General features: G+C 57.1%; 1 protein-coding gene across 1 annotated transcript; it reads left to right on the top strand.

The window, feature by feature from the left end:
* Window positions 1–2,257: 2,257 nt before the first annotated feature.
* NCF4 (neutrophil cytosolic factor 4) lies at window positions 2,258–19,890 on the top strand. Its single transcript, XM_014851208.3, has 10 exons — window positions 2,258–2,498; window positions 7,648–7,732; window positions 8,130–8,283; window positions 10,607–10,677; window positions 13,571–13,698; window positions 14,849–14,906; window positions 15,778–15,876; window positions 17,874–18,004; window positions 18,274–18,339; window positions 19,505–19,890. The coding sequence occupies exons 1-10, from the start codon at window positions 2,467–2,469 to the stop codon at window positions 19,698–19,700; spliced, it is 1,020 nt and encodes a 339-aa protein (XP_014706694.1). The 5' UTR covers window positions 2,258–2,466; the 3' UTR covers window positions 19,701–19,890.
* Window positions 19,891–21,269: the final 1,379 nt, after the last annotated feature.

Below are 21,269 nucleotides of genomic sequence, written 5' to 3'. Positions count from 1 at the left end.
AGATCTGGGCCTCACACCAGTGTGTGATTCAGGCTTGAGGCTCTGATCTGGCGTGTGAATCCCTAGTTCCATCCATGGCCCCGGAGAGCGCCTTCACTCCTGCAGGGCCCCCAGGCTGAGAGCTGAGAAACCCTGTTCCTCTAATTGTGAGCTCTGGCTTCACACTGGGAGCTCAGACTTGACTTCCTGCCAACAGCAGGACCCGGAGCCTGGACTCTGTCCCATATCAGGCAGTGACATCTCAGCCCCAATAACCCATTGGCACCCTTGGTTTTCCCATGGGGTGTGGGGCACCAGCCCCTCTCACTGGAACAGGTTCCCCCTCTCTTAGAACCTGAAAATTTCACTTTCTGGCTTTTGAGGTGGGTTCTGTATGTTTAAAATACTTAAAAATATATTATCCAGCATTTTTTGGATGCCTGGAGTAGGATGGGAAATTTCAATTTGTGTTCACCCTGCCATCTTACTTTATCTCTGCATCCCAACGCCTCGCTCAATAAATAGTTGTTGATTGAGTCTCTTTCTCCATTTTTCTCCTTTCTTGTCCTCTTTCCTGTCTTTGTCCAGATCTGTCTCTGCCTCCCAAGGAGTCCAGAAAGGATCTTGGCTTCAGAAGAGCCCTGGACCCCGGCCGGCTAGATGAAGAGAGGGCCATCTGCCCCGGGTCAGGGCTGCGGGGCTGGGCCAGGGCACGCTCCCTCCTGGGAACTCCGGCTCCACCTTGCACTCTCTTGGGGCAGAGTGTCCCTTGGGGTGGCTGGGTGGAGTGGGGACCAGGTTCAGAGGAAGGGCTTGAGGCTGCGAGCTGCTCTTCATTCTTAGAAACAGACGGCCCTTGGGATCCTGAGAATGGCACCTGTCCGCTGTCCCTTTGTCTAGCTCCAGGTGCCACGCAGCAGGCTCTGGCCCCACAGACCCCTGTCCCAGTCCTGGGGCTCCTAATATGCCATGGGTTTGGGGCAGAGGAGTTGGAAGGGCCCGTGCTGTGATGCCCGTGGACATCGAGGCATGGCTGCTTCCTCATCTGTCTCCTCTCTCGGCTGTCTTTCTGCTCTGCATCTGCGATGCATGAGTGAGTGTGAATGTGAGTGTGTGAGAGCGTGTGTGACCGGGTGGGATTGCTGGGCGTGGCTGTGGACTGCTCAGAGAGCACCCCTCAGGATCCAGTAGCCGTACGTGTTGGAGGAGCCACAGAAGCACCAACTAGAAGCATCCCGGTCACTCCCAGAATACTGGCTGAGCACTTGTGATGCGCCAGGCGCTGGGCTGGCCGGGAAGGCAGCTGTTACCCAGAAATACATGCACAAGTATGAAATGACAACAGTCCCAAATGCACTGGAGTAAAAGTACAGGGAGCTGAGTAAGAAGCTCACGGGGAGGGGCTTGATTTAGGATGAGGGATCAGGGAAGACCTTGCTGAAGAGGCGACTTCCAAGCCGAGCCCTAGAAGAGGCAGGGAAGAACATTCCAGCAGGGGAACAGCATGCATGAAGGCTCTAAGGAGCAGACATCTTGGAACATTCTAGAGATGGAGTAGGGGCGCCTGTGGGAAGGAGAGAGTGGGGAGAGGGCCCTGGGGAAGCCAGCGGGGCCTTCAGAGCTTCGGAGGTGGGCAGGGCTGGGAGTGTGGACGTTCTCCTGTGTGTAGGGGGAAGCAGTAAAGGTTTAAGCAGGGAGGGGTGTGATCAGGCCTGTGTTGAGAAGCTCGCTCTGCTTGGCAGCCCTGTAGGAGGAGCGGCTGTGCCAGGCCCACGCAGGCCCGGGGATCTGGGGATGGAGAACGTCCAGCCCAGGGCTCCATGGGAAGGGGAAGATAAAATCATAAACTGACCTTCGCACTCTAAAATGACAGAGGTGCCTGTGAGCACGAACTCTGTCGGGGGAACCAGGGAGGCTTCCCAGAGGAGGTGGCATTTTTGAGCTGGGCCTGAGGGATGGCAGGCAAGATGGAGGCCAGCACTCCAGGCCTAGGGAATAGCTTGAGCAAAGCCCTGGTAGAGGGAGAGCTTGGGTTGGGTTTGATGAGCCGGAGGATGAGAAGTGAGTCCCCAAGGTCACATGGCCCCTCGGCGGCTGAGCCAACACTGGGGCCCCCGTCTCTGATGGAGTGGGGCTCTCGGAGGCCCAGCCAAGGCCTGGCACCAAGAACTGACATCGAGGAAGTCCCAAAAGCCCAGTGGACTCTTGCAGACCCGGAGTCCAAGGGAGGGCACTTCCCCAATTGAGGTGCAGCTGGGAGATGGGGAAGAGGAAGTGCGGGCCACAAGCTAGACCCCGAGAGCCGGGGGAGGAGCCTCCTCTCGAATTGAAAGGAGCAGGGTGCGGCTTGCCCAAAGGCCGCTCTGTGGAGTCCTGGGACCACAGCCGCGAGACCCGGGGTGGCTGGAGGGAAGTGAGGGGTGGACTCAGCCCAGCCCTGGCTGGGTGAGACCCTTTGACACCCACTCTCCTGGACCACTGACAGCCATGGCCGTGGCCCAGCAGCTGCGGGCTGAGAGGTGAGTGCGAGGCGCTGCCCTCCCTGGGCCTCCTCACTGTCCCCTGCAGGCCTCGGGGGACAAGGCCTGCCCTCCTGCGGCCTTAGCAGCATCAAAAGTTGGGAGGCTGGAGTTGACTCAGAGCCCGAATTCTCAGAAATACAAACTCTTAGAACTATTTTAAGGAAATTTTGAGTTGTGGCTCACCTCCCTCAGGCACAGATGAAGACACTCAGGCTCAGAGAGGGGGAGTGACTTTCCCAGGGTCACACAGGAGTGGGTGGCAGAATCTGGATGGGAACTCAGGTGTCCTGGGTCCCAAGCTGGGCTCACTTTCATCTTCTGTCCAAACAGAGTCTCAGAATCTGGCTTGTTCCCCCTCTTTATCCAGGGCTTGACTCAAATGTCACCTCCTCTGAGAAACCCTCTTAGAAAGCCCCCTCGTTGCTCTCTGACCCCTTGCCCTGTTTCCTTTTTCTTCATGGTCCTCATTTACTGGCAGTTAGTTCTATGCTCACTCGCTTGTTTTCTTTATCGCTGGCTCCCCCTTTAGAAACAAGCTCCCTGAGGATATTTGCATGCTCTGGTCACGGCTGCATCATTAGGAGATGGAACAGTGGCAATCTTAGTCTCAGTCTTAAGTGCCGAGTAGATGCTGCTGAATGAATTAAGGAATGAATGCATCTTTGAGCAGCAAAGTGGCCTTAGATCTTTGCAGTCCAAGACTGTCATTGTACAGATGAGAAAACTGAGGCCTATGGTGGATCAGGTACTTCCTCAGGGTCACACGGAGTGAGTGGCAGGGCTGGGGCTGGGAGCCTCATCTCTCAGCAAGCCTTTTCTGGATATTGCCTCGGTAGCCAGCTGTGGGGAACCTGAGGACACAGGGCTCGGCTCCTGCCCTCCTGGATTGGAACAGCAGGTGACATCAGAAAAAGAACATGCCAACTGTGTGGAGGTGACCCAGAGGGTCACTGGAGATGGGTCAGGCTGGTTTGGGCAGAAGTGGGCAGCAAAGGGTCCCAGGGGGAGTCTGGGGCTAGAAATGGAAGCTGGCGGGGAATTTCCAAGGTTAAATTTCAGAAAGAAGGCTTGTCAGTGTGTGCGGAGGGAGGGGCCACAGATGCAAATGCTCAGAAGGCAGAATGGCCTTTGTGAGCCACAGAGGGTGGTGCTGGGGGGCTGGGGTGAGGTCATCCCACCAGATTCCAGCCCCTCTTCCCCATGAGCTCTCACTGGAGACTGGGCCTGACACGCAAACTCCAGCCTTCGGGAAGCAGCTGCCGTTTGAGGCTGTGGCACTTCCTACTTCTTGGGGTGCACGATCTGAGAGATGATGCCAAGACCTGGCTCGCCGGCCTGTGTGTCCCCTCCCTCCCACGCCCTGTCCTTGTTCAGCCCCGCAAGCCCCTGAAGGAGGAAGGCCACCCTCCTCCATCCCTTCAGGGCCTGCAGATGGAAAGGACTGCCGGGGGTAGTGACTTTGGTTCTGACAAACATGTTCCAAGCGCCTACTGTGTGCAGGAGCCACAAAACCTGAACTAGCTGCCAGTCAAGGGTCTTTGCAAACATGAGTGTGTATGAGCCTGAGCATCCAGCCCGGGAGGACCCTGAGTGAGCTTCAGCTCAGGGTGGCTGAGGTCTCCAGGGGAGGGGCTCTTCCAGCGGGACTTCTGGTTGGGTCTGCTGCATCTCTGCCCCCGCCCCGGGCCGAAACCTCCTGGCTCGGCCCAGCAGGCAGCCAGACCATTCCCACACTGCAACCAGAGGGCTTGCTAACACAGACGCAGCCAGTGGCCCTGTGCTGAGTTCCTCCTATGAGCTGGTGCTGTTGTGGGCCCTGGGGATGCAGCAGTGAGCAGGGTCTCTGATCTCGTGGCGCTTCTCGGGCTGTGCGTGTTGCAGGTGGGACCTCCTGAGCCTCCAGGATGTAAAGACTTCTCTGGTCCCATTTTACAGAGGTCCCTGCTGGCAATGGCAGAGCGAGATTGCGGCCTTTGTCTCCCACTTGTGCCCTCCCGCTCTGGCACACACAGGTCTGCGGATGCCCTCCTGGCATGGCCTCTTCCCCGTCGCCCCAGGGCAAGGCCAAGGGCCCTTCGTGAGGGGCCCTGCCTGTCTCGCTGGCTTCGTATCTCAGTACTTTCTGCTTCTTGCTCTGTGCTCCAGCCCCACTCAAACCACCCCTCTCCCCTTGTAGTCCCTTGAACTTCCCCCTCTGGCATGACGGGTTCCCTTGCGTGTCCTCCTGTGGCCGACTCTCTTTGTTTCTCGCATTGACCCAGCGCTGCTTCTTCTGGGAAGCCCTCCCTGACCACCTCAGTCGGGGCGAGCCTTGTGCTCATAGATGCACAGCACCCCTGTTTCTCTCTCTGATAGATGTCACCCCATCTTAGAAGCATCCGCTTGACAACCTCCCTTGCCTGCTGCCCTGCCGATTCTTTGAGGGACTGTGATAATGGCCAGGCTCCTGTCGCAGCTCAAAGCGCCGTGTGCTTTTCCTTCACAGCATCTCTGACCATAGAAATTCAGTAATTATTTATTGAGTGTCCAATTCCTCCGCTCAGCCCTGAGACCCGGGAAGGCAGAGGCCACGTCCTCATGCGCTCAGAACAGGCCCTGAGCTGCGGTAGTTGCTAACACTAACAAGGGCTTGCTATTATTATTATTATGAGTTCCAATGGGGAAACTGAGGCTGGGAGGGGTTGGGATTTACCTGAGTTCCTGCAGCAAGCTGTTGGGAGCTTCAACCTAGGGGCAGCGCAGTGGTGTTTGCGAACAAAATTCTGGAGCCAACCTGCTTATGCTCAGATCTCAGCTGCTCGACTTACTGGGGCAAGTTTGTTAACCTCTCTGTGCCTCAGTTTCCTCCACTGTAAAATGGTGTCTTAGAAGAGTGCCTGGTGCATAGCGTGCCCTCAGGAAATAGTTAGCCATAGTTAGGATTGGGTAATCCTAGCATAGGAAGGATTACCCAACCTGCCCGATTCCCTGCGTGGGGCCGTTTCCAACCCTCTGGTTCCTTCCTGCCCTGCCCCCGTCAGCTTGCAGATGAAATACCCGGGAGATGCACGGCCTCAGGGGAGAAAGTGGAGGAGGGAGCTTCCCCCAGGGTGTCACCAGGGGCGTGTGTGGGAAGAAAGTGCGGAGGTTGCCAGCAGCCACGAAGTTGCTCTGGAAGTGGTGGAGGTTTCCTCTGCCCATCCGCTGCCACCCTGAGTCACCTCCTGGTGGGAGCCTCCAGTGTCCCGAGTTAGCCCCAGCTCCCAAGCAGCCCAGGTCACGTGGGGCCAGCAACGGCAGGGACTGGGTGTGGCCTTTGAAATGGATTCCTCCTGAAGTTCTGGCTGGCTCTGCGGCCGCCGACGTGGAGCCTCCGTCCCCTGCTCCCACGCTGTCCCCAGTGCTACCGCAGTTGAGTCATAATTGCCTCTTGTTTCCTGGCTGGTCCACAAGTGTCTGGCCTTGGTGACCCCTGGCTGCTGCCTCTCCGTCTCCTTGGCTTCTGTTTTCTCTTTCTGCCTCTGTCCCTCTCAGGCCCCTTCTCTGCTCACTGATTGCTCTTCCCTGGGGGTCTTAGCCAGAAGTGATGGGAAAGACGCTTCTTACCTCTCCTATTCCAGCTGAGACCTCTCTGCAGAGCTCCAGAGCCACACGCCAGCTCTTGCTGGACCCCACCTGGGTGCCCAAGAGGCCGCTCAGAGGAGCATGCCCGAAACTGAAGCCATCACCCCTGCTCCCCTCCCACCCATTCTAGTCAGAATACAGGTGACAGATGGCTCGCAACTCAGGAATGACTCACAATGGTTATTGTATCTGTTGGAAACTCATGAGACTGTGGGAACAGAGGAACTTATAGGGCCTTAAACAAATGGGTTTATTTTTTCACGTAACAGGAAGTCCAGAGGTAGGCCACAGCTGGGTCCACAGCTCGTGACTTTAGGACCAGCATTCCAGAGATTCGTTTGGTCTTCCTCATGTTTTTGCCTCATGGATGCAATATGGCTGCTTCAGGTCCAGAAGTCACAACTGCTTTCAAGGCAGGAAGAAGGGGAAAGGGGAAGAGACCCATGCTGGCCTTGTCCATCCCTCTGGATCAGGAAAGCCAACATTCTTCGAGAGGCCCCTGTAGCAGATTTCCTCTTAGGTCCCACTGGCCAGAACTAGTCACTGGCTGCTCCTAGCTGCAAGGGAGGCTGGGAAATAGGAATGAGATCCTTATGTTGGGCTCAGACCAATCATGGTCTGTCACCTTGGGGCTAGGTGCATTGCTACCCTGAAAAGAACTGGAGCTTGATGAGCAGGAAGAAGCAGGGGACACAACAAATGAAACTATGTCTGCCAGGATGGTGTCCCTGTGTCTGTTCTTCCCTCCTGTCCTGGCTGTCTGGCACAGGCCCACATCATCTCTCAGTTGGACACTTCAGGGCCTCCTGTGGCGCTCCGCTCCTTCAGTCTCTGCCCTCTGTCACCTCTCCATGCGGCTGCCTGGGTTGGCCTCCTAAAGCCAAGATCATGTTGTGTTCTCACTCTCCTCCGAAGCCCTGTGTGGCTCCCTGTTGCCCAGAGAAGTTCCTTCGCTCAGCACTGGAGGCCCTCCTTGGCCTGGCCTCCTCTGCCTGTTCAGTCTCTGATCATATCAGACTCCAGCCACACGAGACCTGGGCCCCAGCCTCAGGCCTCAGAACCTTAGCACATGCTGTTCCCTCTGCCAGGAAGCCCACTCCCCCCAGCCCTGCCGTGTCCTACCTGGTGGATTCCTATTCAACCTTCTAGACCTGGCTCATGTCACCTCAGTGAGGGGTTCCCTGACCTGGGCATAATTAGCCATCCTCTCTGTGGGGTGTGAGTTGACTTTGTAACCCCTGTGGCCGGGGGCCTAGAACCGGGCCTGACGTGGAGGTGGTTCTCCATGAATCCACCATTCCTGGAGGAATAATGTGGCCACAAAGCCATCTGCTGGACCGTAATATGGCTGTTGATACACTGGTCCATCTCCAAGGGCCTTGGCTCTCAAGCTCTGCTCTGGGTCTCGGCCTGGCACAGGGAGGGTGTTGAACGAGGAGTGCCGGACAAGCCCGTGGCTCGCTGTGCACGCCACCTCGCACCGGGGGCCCACCCAGCGCATCAGGGGTGATGACCAGATGTCTTTTCCTCCTGCGTCCCGCAGCGACTTTGAACAGCTTCCTGACGACATCGCCATCTCAGCCAACATTGCCGACATCGAGGAGAAGAGGGGCTTCACCAGCCACTTTGTAAGAGAGACTCCTGGACTGGGACCCTCTGACCTCTGAACCCCCACCTGACCTCTGAACCTTCACCTTCTGACCGCTGAACCTCCGCTTTCTCATTCTTCTATCCCAGTGGTTCTCCACGAGGCAATCTTGCCCTCCAGGGGACATCTGGCAGTGGATATCTTGAGCCACTGTTGATGATTACGACTTGGGGCCGGGTGCGGTGGCACCTGGGGTGGAGACCAGGGATGCTGCTCAACACCCTAGGCACACAGGACGCCCCCGCCGCCGAGAGTGATCTGGCCCCCGGTGTAATACCGAGGTCGAAAAACCCTGTGCTGAGCCTGGGACCTCTGAGCCTGCAGCCTCTTCTGCCCCTGGCCCCCGAGGCCTGAGCCCCGGCCTCTGTCCTCCCCAGGTTTTCGTCATCGAGGTGAAGACGAAAGGAGGGTCCAAGTACCTCATCTACCGCCGCTACCGCCAGTTCCACGCCCTGCAGAGCAAGTTGGAGGAGCGGTTCGGGCCAGAGAACAAGAGCAACGCCTTCACCTGCAGCCTGCCCACGCTCCCAGGTAGGCCGGCGGCCCGGCTGCCACGGGGCTGGGCCCCCACCCCGGGACGGGCCGGCCCGGCCTCTCGCTCCAGCCCCGCTGACACTGTCCGGTTATCCTCTTCTAGCGCACGCGAAAACCGTGCATTCAGTCCGTGGCCCCCTCCTGGCAGTCACAGGCTGCCACCTCTAGCTCTCTGGCCTCCTAGCCCTTGACCTCCTGAGCTCCAGTGACCTCTACGGCCACCTTTCTTCAGCCCTCCACCAGCGAGGCCACAGTTTAGAGCGCCTGGGCACCGGCCTCTCCTCCTCCGGACAAGAATTCCGCGTCTCCCTCATTAAACGCACAGACTCCCCTCCCAGCCCTCCCACCAGCCCTTCCATGAGGACTGCCTCTATGTCTGCAGTCCTGCTTCTGCCGGTTCCCCAGGCTCCCCCTCCTTCCCTGCCCTGCTGGGACACTGTGCTGTGTCCCCTCACCCGTTGCCTCCTGGCCTTCCCCAACTTGGTCCTAACGTGCGCCTGGGACAGGCCCAGACCTTCGGCTTCCCAGTGCCTGTCTGCTTGAGCCCTGCAGGGGAAAACCCTATCCGTGTGGGCTCTGGGGTCTCCGTGGTGGTCTTCATGCCCTGCAGGCTGGATACAAGGCCCCTTCTCCCAAATGGCAGGGACACTTCCTGCCCTTTCCTTCTCCAAGCCCCGAATCCCGCCTCCAGCCTGCTCTCTGCCTCAGCCCGTGTCCATGCCCGTGGTTCCTCGGCATCCAGCACGGAGGGACCACAGCTGTCCCCAAGGGTTCCTGGCTTCTCTTTTCCTCCTTGGGAGCTGGTTCAGCTCGCACCTGCCCCTTCCCTCTCTGGGCTGCAGGGGAACGGGGTCTTTCCTGCTCTCCGCCGACCTCTCCTCGGGGCTCCACATCGCTTTTCCTTTCTTCTCTTTCGGGGCACTGCCCTGACAGCTTGTCCCGCGTGGTCCTCATATACGCACCTTCTCCTTTCTACGTTGACTCTGCTGAGCCTCTGCACGGGCTCGGTTCTCTTCCGTCTTTAAACAAACACGTGCCATGAGGAAGCATCCTTGCAACAAGCCTCCTTGAGCCCCACAAACCCTCAAAGATCTTTTTCTTCTTCCTTTTCCAATAAATCTTCGCTCACTGTCCCACCGTCTCATCTCTCATCGTCTGCTCAACCCACCAGCTTGGTTTCAGCTCTTACGGCTCCAGGATTTCCCGTTGGGATGGTGGCCGTGGCCTGTGCACTCTGACTTCCAGGGGCACATCTCCGGCCTCATCTTGGTTGTCCCACGTCTCCCTCCGGGAAGCTCTCTCCCACCTTCTGTGGCAGCAGCGTCTCCCAATTCCCTTCCTCCCTCACCAGCTGCTCCTCCAACCTCCCCTTACAGAACCTGCCTCCTCCGCTGCTCCCTGGAAGGTGGCGTTCTCCGCATCACCAGCCTCAGTCCTGGCTTCTCGCTCCCCCCACAAGGCAATCTGACCCGCACCTGGGACTTTAGTTGTCCCTTTTCTTGCTGCTAACTCCCAAATGTCCATCTCTACTGCAGACCTCAGACGCTACCTTCCCACGGCTGCCAGACCCCAGCCCCGCCTGTCTCCTGGGCAGTGCGAGCAAGACAGGTGTCACGTTCACCCTGTGATGGGGGCTTTCTGGGTGGGTGGTTCCCCAGGGACCTGAGGCTCCTGGAGGGGACATTTGTCTTCGGTCAACCATCATCAGCTTCCCTTTCCCCTCAAACATTCTGCCCTGCTTTTGAAGAATGATTCATTCATCGACTCAACAAATATTTATTGATTTGGCCATTATTCTAGACCCGTGATTCTTAACCTGGGTGGCACAGTGGAAGTATCTCAGGATTGAAAGGATCTGATGCCCGAGTCCCACCTGCAGAGATTCTGATCTAATTGTTCTGGGACAAGCTTCACACAATGGAATTTTTAAACCCTCCTCGGATGAACTGTGTGTGCAGCCCGAGTTGAGGACACTGTCCTGGGGGCTGGGGATGCAGCTGTTAGCAAAGCAGATAAAGATCCTGTTCTCTTGGAGCCAAGAATCCTGTGTGTGTGTGTGTGTGTGTGTGTGTGTGTGTGTGTGTGTGTGTAGGAACAGGTAATAAATAAACAATTAAAACAAGAAAAATCGCTGGCAAGACTGCAACTCAGAGAATGCAAGGTGCGTGATGGGCTGGTCCAGAGCAGCTACTGGGCGCCGAGGAAGATGAGAGAAGGAGCGCAACCCAGTGGGGAGGACTCCTGGCCCCGGGTGGGCGCCCCGAGCCGGTGTTCTCGGGCCAGGCTCCAGGACAGCGTTTTCCCTCTCCTCTCTCCTCAGCCAAAGTCTATGTGGGTGTGAAAAAGGAGATTGCCGAGTCGCGGATACCGGCCCTCAACGCCTACATGAAGGTAAGAGCGTGACCATGCCCCTGTAGCAGCGGGGAGGGCAGGGCACCGGGTGTTGCGAGGGGGAGTGGCCCGGGTGCCACCCCTGGGCGTGGCTTTGGGCACTGGGGCTGGTTCTCCTGCTCTCATGGCCGGCATCTTCAGTCCTTAATGCCTGGCCTGGGGAGAGAAACAGGCCGTGTTCTCAGGGTCCCGGGGAGGTACAGGGAGCCACACTTTGAATTAACAAATCTAACGCTGGTGCCAGTGTTCTGACACAGAGGTGAATAGGATCCAGTGCCTGCCACCAGGGTGCCTGCTTCCCAGTGGGCATATGGACAGGTGGATCAGGAAATCACTAAGGCGCGTGGCCTGTATAAGGGGGCATGCCGGGCCGGAGCCCCAGCTTTCTCACACACAGCCTTTGTGCGAACTGGAGAAAGGCCCCTCTGCCAGGACACAGGCTGGGTATCAGATTAGGATTTCACACTCACAGGCCTCGGCTGGGTGCCCTTGTGTACTCCCCAGCCTGAAAGCAGCTTGTATCCCTAGGAGATGGAAGGATGGAGGAAGGAATATCTTAAAGGCAGGGACCAGGCTGGTCAGGAAAGGCCTTTCACCAAACAGAGCAACGCAAGACAGGGACAGTGTTCCTCATGATGTAAGCATAAGTGAGCACCCCATCACTAGAGGCATACAACCCATGGCTTGATAACAACCTCAGGAAACTGGAGTGGCAAGACCTCCTTGTAGCCCAGAGCGTCCTCACAGACAGTGAGAGCTCCCCTTCTCTTCTGCTCTCCCCTTGTTGCTCTCACCTATGGAATGGAGCAGCGCTCCGGCTCACCTGTCTCGCGGGAGTGATGATGGAATCCATCGAGAAAAGGACAGGAAAGGGCTTTGTAAACTGTGAACTTGCTCCAGAACTTGAGAGATCGTGACTCCTGGTGGCGGCAGGAACCCTGGGCTCTGAGCGGAGAAGAGACAAGGAGGGCAGTGTGTGATCCCCGCTCTGGGGCTGTCTGCCCTCCAGGGGGCACTGTAACCGCTGCTTCTCAGGGTGGCTGGACGGTCACACTCCTCCTCCTCCTTGGGGCTGGGCAAGGAGACTATGCCTCCAGGGAGGGAGAGAGGCTGCAGAGCAGGGGGCTTTTCATCCCACACCTGTTCTTAGCAACCTGCACCCTGGGGGACCCCATCTCCACCTGTCTGTGTCCAGTTTCTTTCCTTAAAGCCCGGAGGTCTATCAGTGCAGGAATCTCTGCTACTGTAATCCCACCCTGTGCTTGCACACCTTCAAAGACACAGAGCTCACCACCACTCTCCCCTGACCCAGGCTGCTCTTCCCGTTGTTGGTTGGCTATTAGAAAAGCCTGATTCCCTGTAATTTCCACCCACTGGTCTCCCTGCTGTCCCCATGAAGAATATGGAATTTGTGATAGCATCCACCTGGAACCACGCGGAGAGCTCTGACCGGCAGCCGGGACGCTCTGGATGTGCGCTTGTCAGATAAATGAACAGGCTTATTGAATTCCCTCAATAACTTGGGAGTGAGATACTATTATCCGTGTTTAAAAATGAGGACGCAAAGGCACAGAGAGGTGGAGTCACTCACTCAGTGTCACAGAGCAATTGTAGGAGGGATGGAATTTGAACTCACGTGTCTGTGACTCCAAGGTTGTGTTCTTACCTCTTGTGCTGTGTTGTAATAAAGATAACAGCAGCAATGAGAACATCTGACTAGGATGGGGCGCCAGCTAGATGCCCCGCGCTGTTCTAAGTGTGTGCACATATTCGCTTATTTCATCCTTAGACAATCCCACCAGGGAGATGCTGTTATCACACCCATTTTATTAAAGAACACACAGAGGCACGCTTGCCCAAACTCACCCAGCTGGGAGTGGCAAAGCTGGGCTTCGATCCTGGGCACAGCCTGGCGCAGGGTCTGTTTCTTAAGCCCATCTCTGGGCTGCCTCCCAGCCCTCCCCGTGTGAGAGCCGTGTCACTCCTGGACTCTGACTTCCCAGTTCCTCTGGGAGCGAGTTCTTGGCCCCTCCCCATCCTGCTGCCTCCGTGGGGTTCTCTGAGGGGGTCTCGGTGCCTCTGGAGCTGTAGCACCCAAAGCCGAACCCCGGTGCTCCTGGGGACCCACGTGGTGTGGCACTTGGGGGAATGGCCCTGCCAGGTTCTGGGTCCTCCGTGTCCTCGCAGCCTCAGTGTCTTTGCATCATGGCAGATGTAACCAGTATCAGATGGAATGGGAGTCCTAACTGCTATTTCCTAGGTCTGCTGACTGGGCGGAGCACTTCCCCTTTCCCAGCCTCAGTTTCCCCAACTATGAGATGAGATGAAGTATCAGGATGCGTTTTTTGGCCATATTACCACCACCTGTTGCTAATTTGGGTTAGTTGGGGCATCCTTCCTCCCACTATTGTCTCCTTTGACTGAGAGATGCGCCTGAGCAGCAGACGGCTCTGGGTGTCCCAGCTCTATCACTTGCTAGGCTGTGTGGCCTTGGGCAGGTTCCTTCCCCTCTCTGATGCTAAATCCCAGGTTATCACGAGATGGAGTGAGGTCACATGGTGTGGCCCTCAGTGCAGCGCCTGGACAGTCACCAGCACATCACGTCACCTGTCCTCACCTTTCCTGTCATGTCTGGAGGCCTCCAGGCCTTTTCCAAATGGACAGTTCTCCGACCACTTGGCCGCCTCCTGGCCTTGAACCCAGGAGCAAAGCTTGTGCAATGTTAACTTCAGAGTATGGAGATCTTTAAAATACATCTTGTTTCTATTGTCGGGTAGGAGACGCGTTAGCAGAGACAGGGGTGCGGCTTGGGGGCGGGGGCAGGGCAGCTGCCTTGGGATGGCCAGGCCTGTCTCCAGCCGCCCCAGCGGTCCCGTCCTCTCACCCGCACCAGGGCCTCCTCAGCCTGCCCGTGTGGCTGCTCATGGACGAGGACGTGCGCATCTTCTTCTACCAGTCGTCCTACGACGCCGAGCAGGTGCCCCACGCGCTCCGCCGCCTCCGCCCGCACACCCGGAAAGTGTAAGTGGCCGGTGCCTGCACTCCCGCCAGCCAGAGCCCTGGGCCCCCTCCTCCTGACCCGGCGCTCTCTGTCCCAGAGGCCCCCGCTGCAAGGGCCCCTCTTTTCCCTGGAAGAAGAGAAGGGATGGAGATGAGTTCTAACTCTGAACATCCAGGATGTTTGGCTGATCAGAGGAGCTTGGAAAACCAAACTCCGGGCCCCGAGGGACAGAAGCTGGATGTGTTTTGATGTGTGTGACAGAAAGGACCGAAGGACAGGGGCTGGGCCATTGATGGGGAGGGTTTGGGGCCACAGCAGCCACTGGGGGTGGTCTGAGAGTGCTGGCGCCTGGGGAGAGTGGGGAGCGGGGGGGGGGGGGGGGGGGGGGGGAAGAGGGAGGAGCTGTTCTATCGCGGAACTTCTGAGCATCTCCCCGAATGCTTTGTCCCTGGTTTGTTTCAGTTCCAGGGGTCCGGCCTTGCCTCCCTGTGTATCATGGTGGCCCCCAGGCGGCGCTGCCACTCACTTCCTTACTTTAAAGAGCCCACCACTCCCTTCCAGCCTCCTCCTAAGCAGGAAATAATCATGGAAAATCCAAGCCGCTAGAGTAGAGCTGGGTTCCCAAAGGCGAGGCTGCGGCTGCAGAGACGCCAGGGCAGTGCTCCTGAGCCCCGGCCTCCCTCCCAGCTCCTCCCTCCTTCCTCCAGCCGGTATCCCCGAGTGTCCCCTTGGTGCCTGGACATCTCTCCTGTCCACCCAGGCTAGCACGGCCCGAGTTCCAGCTGTGCCACACGGCAGCCCTGGGCCCTGCAACAAGGCGTGTCACTTCCCCAAGCCCATTTCCTCAGCTGAAAAGTTAGAGGTTGGGTGTGGGGTGTAGAAGAAAGAACAAACGTGAAAGGTTTGGCAAGTTCTGGCTCTAAGCAAATGTGTCTGTGCTCCCATCTCCTTTCTGAGCCTCTGCTTCTGAGTCCACACAGGAGGATGTGGTCCCTCCCCCGGGGCGGTGAAAACTAGGGGGTATGCGGGATGGCTGGATCTGCATTTTTAGCATCCTCTTCCTCTCCTGCCTTTCCTGCCTCTGGTGAGGGTCTCTTCTGGGCACAGAGTCAGGGAGCTGGGCCCTGAGAGAACCAGGCAGGCTGACAAGACCCTCTTCTCTCTCCACAGCAAGAATGAGTGCCCACAAGGTGCCGGCTTTGACCGCATGGCTGCTCCACGAGCAGAGGTACCCCGTGGGGCCAGGCCCTCCCGCCTCGCCTCTGGGCAGCACCGAGCCCCTCCTCCTGCTGGGCCTTGCTGTGTGGGCTGGTGGAAGGGAGGAAGGGCCCACAGCCTCAGGCTGTGAGGAATGGAGAGGAGGATGGAGGAGGGAATGGAGGTGAAGATGGAGATGAGGTTGGAGGCGAGGATGGAGGTGAGGATGCAGGTGGGAATGGAGGTGAGGGTAAAGATGAGGTTGGAGTTGAGGTGGGAGGTGGAGGTGAGAATCGAAATGAGGTTTTCTTGATCTATCACAGGGTTTCTCAGGCTGTGAGGCCACTGAGACCCCCAGCGCAGCTGAGGGGAGGGGATGTGAGGAGAACACAGAGGCGTAGGAAAATGCGTCCATCCATCATTCATTCAGCAAGCTTTCCCGGGCCTCCTCTGGGCCAGCCCCACTTGGGGACTGAAGCCTCAGAGATGACTCAGACAAGGCCCTGTCCTCAGAGGGCTCACATCTCCCCAGGGACACATACGTAGAAACGGCATTTCAGAGACAGCACTGCCAGTGCCCTGGGGGAGAGGGGGTTGGGAGCGCTGGAGCTCCCAGTGAGACCTGGGGGGCCATGGAAGGTGCTCTGTCCGGGGATCTTGGACCCTTCCCTCTCCACGTGCATCCCACCGGGTCTGGAAGGAGCACCCATTCTACAATCAGGGAGACCCGGGTTCTAATCCCGCCTCCTCCACTGTCAAATGGAATGGCCTCAGACAAGTCACCCATCCTCCCCGAGCCTCAGTTTCCTCATCTGTTAAAAGGGACACGGAAGTCTGTAAGTACCTAGTAGGCCCGCAGTGGATGTCTCCTCCCTCCCGCCTTACTCCACTCTTCTTCCCAGGCACTGTTTGATTTCACTGGGAACAGCAAACTGGAGCTGAATTTCAAAGCTGGAGACGTGATCTTTCTCCTCAGTCGGATCAATAAAGACTGGCTGGAGGTAAGGTTGGAAGTGAGGAAGGAAGTGAAGTTGGAGGTGAGGTTGGAGATGGGAGTGGAGGTGACGATGGAGATGAGACTGGAGGTGAGGTTAGAGGTGAGGATGGAGGTGATGTTGGAGGTGGGAGTGGAGATGAGGATGGAGGTGGGAATGGAGGTGAGGATGGAAATGAGATTGGAAGCGAGGATGGAGGTAAAGTTGGAGGTGAGGTTGGAGGTGAGGATGGAGGTGGGAATGGAGGTGAGGATGGAGATGAGGTTGGAGGTGAGGTTGGAGGCGAGGATGGAGGTAAGGTTGGAGGTGAGAATGGAAGTGAGGTTTTCTTGGTCTATCACAGGGTTTCTCAGCCTTGGCACTATTGACATCTGGGGTCACATAGTTTGTTGTGGGGCTGTCCTGTGCATTGTAGGATGTCTAGCAGCATCTTTGGCCTCCACCCACTAGAGGTCACCCTCCAGTCGTGACAATCAAACATGTCTCCAGACTTTTGGCCCTGGGGAGCGAAGTCCCCCCAGATAAGACACCCTGGTCTGTAAGATGGGATGGCATTACTCCCCTGTGAGGCAGCGAGGGAAGATGCTGATGAAGAGCTGGGGGTCTGGAGTCGCCTATCTGTCGTCGTGTCTTTGCTCTGTTTTTAAGCAGCTTCGTGACCTTGGGAGACTCGCTCTGGCCTGTGGTTTCCTTTTTGGTCAGTGCAGAACAGTGGCAGTTTCCTCACAGGGTTCCTGGAAGGCTTAAAGGAGGCCTTGCTGTTCAGGGCTTGACCTACAGAAACCCCGGATGCATGGCCTCTGGCCAGTGTCAGGGCCACTGGGAGAGTTAAATGAGACTCTGGAACCAGGGCCTTCTTGGTCGCTGCTTTGTCCCCCCTGTGCGGCCAGCGTGGCCCACGCAAGGGCTCATAGTGACTTAGTGAATGGAGATGGGACGTCGCTGGGTGGGAGGCCCTGGTCTGGCGCCAGCCTTTGGGTTAGGTCCTGTCCTGCTTAAGATTCTCTTTCTCGGGGCTCCTGGGGAGGGTGTCTAAAGGAGGTTGTGGGACAGGTCCCAAGCAGGGCTGGTGTCCAGGGGTCCGGGGACCATTGATGGGAGGGGAGGGTCCCTGGCATCCGGGAGCTGGAGAGGAGCGAGGACCCTTGGCCCCACTGACTTGGTGGCTTTGATTATACCCCATCTCAGAGCTCTGCCTCGGATATTCATCAGCTCTTACAGCTGCCCTAGGGGTATTGCTGGGTCACTCTCCAGCAACAGGAAATGTTTGCTGCCTTCCTGTTCTCTGGAAAGTTCTATGTGTCAGTATGCTGGCCAACTTCTGGCCTTAGGTTGAAGGGAAGGTCAGGGGAGGAGTGAGGGGACTCTCTGAGCCTCCGTTTGTCCGTCTGTAAATGGGGTGTAGGTACTCTGTCTTCCACAGGGTGGTGAAGACTGGGAGAACATTTCGCAAAGCCAAGCACGGGCAGGGCTGGCTCTTGGCCTGAAGTTCAGGAGAGAGGCCCGGGCCGGAGAGAGATTTCTGGCTGTGTGGTCCAGAGCAGGTGCTTGGTGGCGTCTGTGGAATGAGCAGATGGGTGGGAACCACCCCTCCTTCTCCCTCCCCCTTAACGCCTTCCACCATCTGACTCACCATGACGGACACCTATTGACCTGCACGCTGTCTGTCACCCTCCATTGCAGTGGAAGCCCCATGAGGGAGGGTGAACACCTCCATCCATTCTGAGTGCCCAGGGCCAGCCACACAGCTGGTGCTCAAGCAATCTTTGAATGAATGATTGAGTGAATGAATGGATGAGATGATAGCAGCTTTCCAGAAAAATGCAGGTCATGAGCTATTCTAAAACCGAAATATAAGTCTTGGGGTAGGCGAACAGCTTGGTGACCTTGGTCACCTCCCTCTACATAAGGGGACTGAGACCTCATCTGCCTTTCCCCATCATCCTAAGGGGGCTGGGGCCCCCTCTCCTCGCACCGACAAGGCAGCCCGTTTTCCTCCCCAGGGCACTGTCCGGGGAGCCACGGGCATCTTCCCACTGTCCTTCGTGAAAATCCTCAAGGACTTCCCGGAGGAAGACGACCCCACCAACTGGCTGCGCTGCTACTACTACGAGGACACCATCAGCACCATCAAGTTCGTGGCCTGCTGGCGGTGGGGAGGGGTGTTGGCCTGTCCCCACCCCGACCCTCACCCCCAATATCACACTCCGGGCTCCAAGATCCAAACCAGATCTGATGCCATCCCCCCGCGTACACACTTAAAAGCCAGCAGTGGCTCCCACCACCCTCCGAGAAAACCATAACTCATAACAAGATGTCAAGGTCCGGCCCGGCCAGGCCAGCCTCATTCCCGTGTATCCCCCTGGCATGACGCCGCCTCACCCCTGCTTGTCATCCCCTTAGAGACATCGCGGTGGAGGAAGACCTCAGCAGCACCCCACTGTTCAAGGACCTGCTGGAGCTCATGAGGTGAGGGGCGGGGCTGGAGGACCGAGGTGGTCACGAGCCCTGGAGGAGAGAACGGGGGAGCGGGCCAGGGCATCAGGGGCCTAACTGCTTTGCGTCTGTTTCGCTTCCACGTTTGACCCACAGCCCAGCCCTGCAGAGCTGTCATCAGGTTCCCGCGTCAGAGATGAGCGGGGGCTGCAGAGAGGCAAAGGGGTTGTCTGAGGTCACGCAGATGCAGTTTATGAGCGTGGATGTGCAGCTAGAGCTAACGCCTTCCTAGGTAGAAACCCTGGGCCTGGACCCTCCACCACCCGGGAACTACCACCTCCCAAGACGCAGTTCACTTAGAGACAGTTATTTGACGGAATGGAAACAGCATTGTTATATTCCTGACAACACAAGTCCCACTTATTCACTATTAAAAAAAAAAAGAATGTCCGAAATCACAGAAAGGCGTAAAGAAGTGAAATCACCTCCTATTTTCACTCCTCTCATTATTCGAGGTGCATTCAGATTTCTTCAGTGCACACGCCCACCCACCCCCTACGTCAATATGCTTTAATTGGCTACGCCGTATCATTCTGCGGGTGCACCGTAACTAGTGGAGCCACCCCCTCTTGTTGGCCATTTAAATTATTTTCCACTTTTTTATTACTAAAAATAATGCTGATTATTTCCTTAGGATGATTTCCTAGGAGTGGAATTTGGGGATCAAGGTGTTTGCAAGCCTGTGAGGCTTCTGACATGTTTTATTAAATTGCTTATAGAAAGGTTGGATCGATTTTTGCTCTCGCCAGCAGGGTGTGAGAACGCCCTCTCCCCGCGTGAGACAGTCCCATCCTCACAGGAGCTCCTCCACAGCCGCGCACGGGGCTCTCTGGGGCTTTATCCTGCTCCGCTTTGTATGCCGCCAAACCTGCTCCTCTTCCCCACAGCAGCTCTTAAGTCTTTGGCACATTTATACACAAGACATTTCAGGCTGTGCCACTGATTGCTTGTGAAAGCCTCAGTTTAGCCATCTGTACAGTGGGAGGTTGGACCACTCGGACGATAAGGCCTGTGTCAAGCTCTGACCCCTTCTGATGCTTAGATCTGGCCCCTAAAACTCCCTCCGCCCCCTCTCCCTGCCCCAGGCCTAGACCCAAGGCCACTGGACCTGTCATTAACCCTGACCTTTCCCACTCAGGCGGGAGTTCCAGAGGGAGGACATCGCCCTAAATTACCGGGATGCTGACGGGGACCTGGTTCGGCTGCTGTCGGATGAGGACGTGGCGCTCATGGTGAGGCAGGCCCGAGGTCTCCCCACCCAGAAGCGCCTCTTCCCCTGGAAGCTGCACGTCACCCAGCAGGACAACTACGGGGTCTATAACACAGTCCCCTGAGCCGACGGCATCCCTGGGCAGTGAGGGGACACCTGGCAGAGCCCTTAGAGGAGACTGGGACCAGGAAAGGCTGGGAGCACGGGGAAGACATCCTCGTTCCAACTCGGTGGACTTGCTGGGCTTGGCTCTGTTGGTCTCTACACTTGGTCTCTGAATTAAATAAACCATTTCGTCTCAAAAGGCCAGACTGAGGAAGATGGTATCTTTGAGGAAAGAGAGGAGAGGGAGTGAAATATCCTTTAATGAGCAGCAATTTGGGAGTCAATTAGGGCTCATTTATACCCAGAAGGGACCCGGCTTTGGGCCTCTCTCCAGCCACCCCATTCCCTTGCCCTGTCCATGAGTGTGGGGGAACCCAGCAACACGCCTGGCCCTGCTGCCCACTCCCTTTTGCTCCTTGCCTGGGCCTGGCCTCCTGCCTCACAGCAGTAACTGCTCCCAGGTGCCCTCTGGGGCTGCGCCCACGCCAAGCCCTGTGTGTGAAGAGGGTCAGGGGGTCCCTCTGCCTTCTCCTTTCCGCCTCTCTGCAGAGGAGACGGAGACCTGGGCCTCCGTGTTGGGGTCTCCACTGTGAGTGGGGGTGTGGGGGGGAGGACGCTGGCCCCACGGTGGAGGAAGGAGAAGCGGCATGATGGGGTCTTCCTCTACGAGCTGAAGCTTTTTCTCTTCTAACCCTTCGAGACGCCAACAGGTGTCACTTCCAGAATGGCGGTGTGAGGAGTGCGGTGGACGCCCTCCGAGATGAAACAACCATTTCACTGATGGAAAATGCTTAAAACGTTCAACTGTTTACAGTCTCTGGAAATTGTTCTGAGAGCGTACAGCAAAGGGAGAAGCATTTATTCAAGAAAATCTACTAAATCTCAGCCAGAACAGCGAGTCCATGGCATTTGAGCCACAATGCGCTCCCACCCCCACCCCAGCTCCAGGTGACAGGGACTCTACTCTGGGTGTGCTGCTTCGGGTGGGTGCAGCCAAGAAGAAGGGGGGCCCCTCTCCCCTCAGCTCCCAGTCTTGCCGTTTCACCCCAGAAAGGGCAGGCTGCCAGCGCCCCTCGTCCCCACGGCCCCGTGCTGTGGAAACGCTATTCCACGAGATCACAGCTCCCTGTGTCGGTTTACCGGGGCTGCCCCAACAGGGTACCACAAACTGCGGCTTAAAGAACAGAAACGTGCTGTCTCTCAGTCTGGAGCCCAGAAGGCTGATGTCAAGGTGTTGGCAGGGCCGTGCTCCCGACGGAACATGTCGGGAAATGCGTCCTTGCCTCTTCCTAGCTTCTGGCAGTTTCCCGGTATTCTCTGGCATTCCTTAGCTTGTGGATGCATCTCTCCAGTCCTCTGTCTTCACACAGCGTTCTCCCCATGTCTCCTCACCTTGTCTTCCGTCTGTGCATGTCTGTCCCTGGGTCCAATTTCTCCTTTTCAGGAGGAGACCAGTCATATTGGATCAGGGCCCATCCTAAGCACTTCATTTTGACTTGACGACCTCCATACAGACCCTCTCTCCCTGAAAGGTCACATTCCGAGGGTTTGGGGCTTAGGACTCCAACATATCTTTCTGGGGGTACAA

This window comes from Equus asinus, chromosome 4 (assembly GCF_041296235.1).
Source record: "Equus asinus isolate D_3611 breed Donkey chromosome 4, EquAss-T2T_v2, whole genome shotgun sequence".
In the NCBI taxonomy this organism is placed as follows: Eukaryota; Metazoa; Chordata; class Mammalia; order Perissodactyla; family Equidae; genus Equus; species Equus asinus.
The sequence above is the reverse complement of the archived record's forward strand: the minus strand, read 5'-3'. Positions and strand labels throughout refer to the sequence as shown.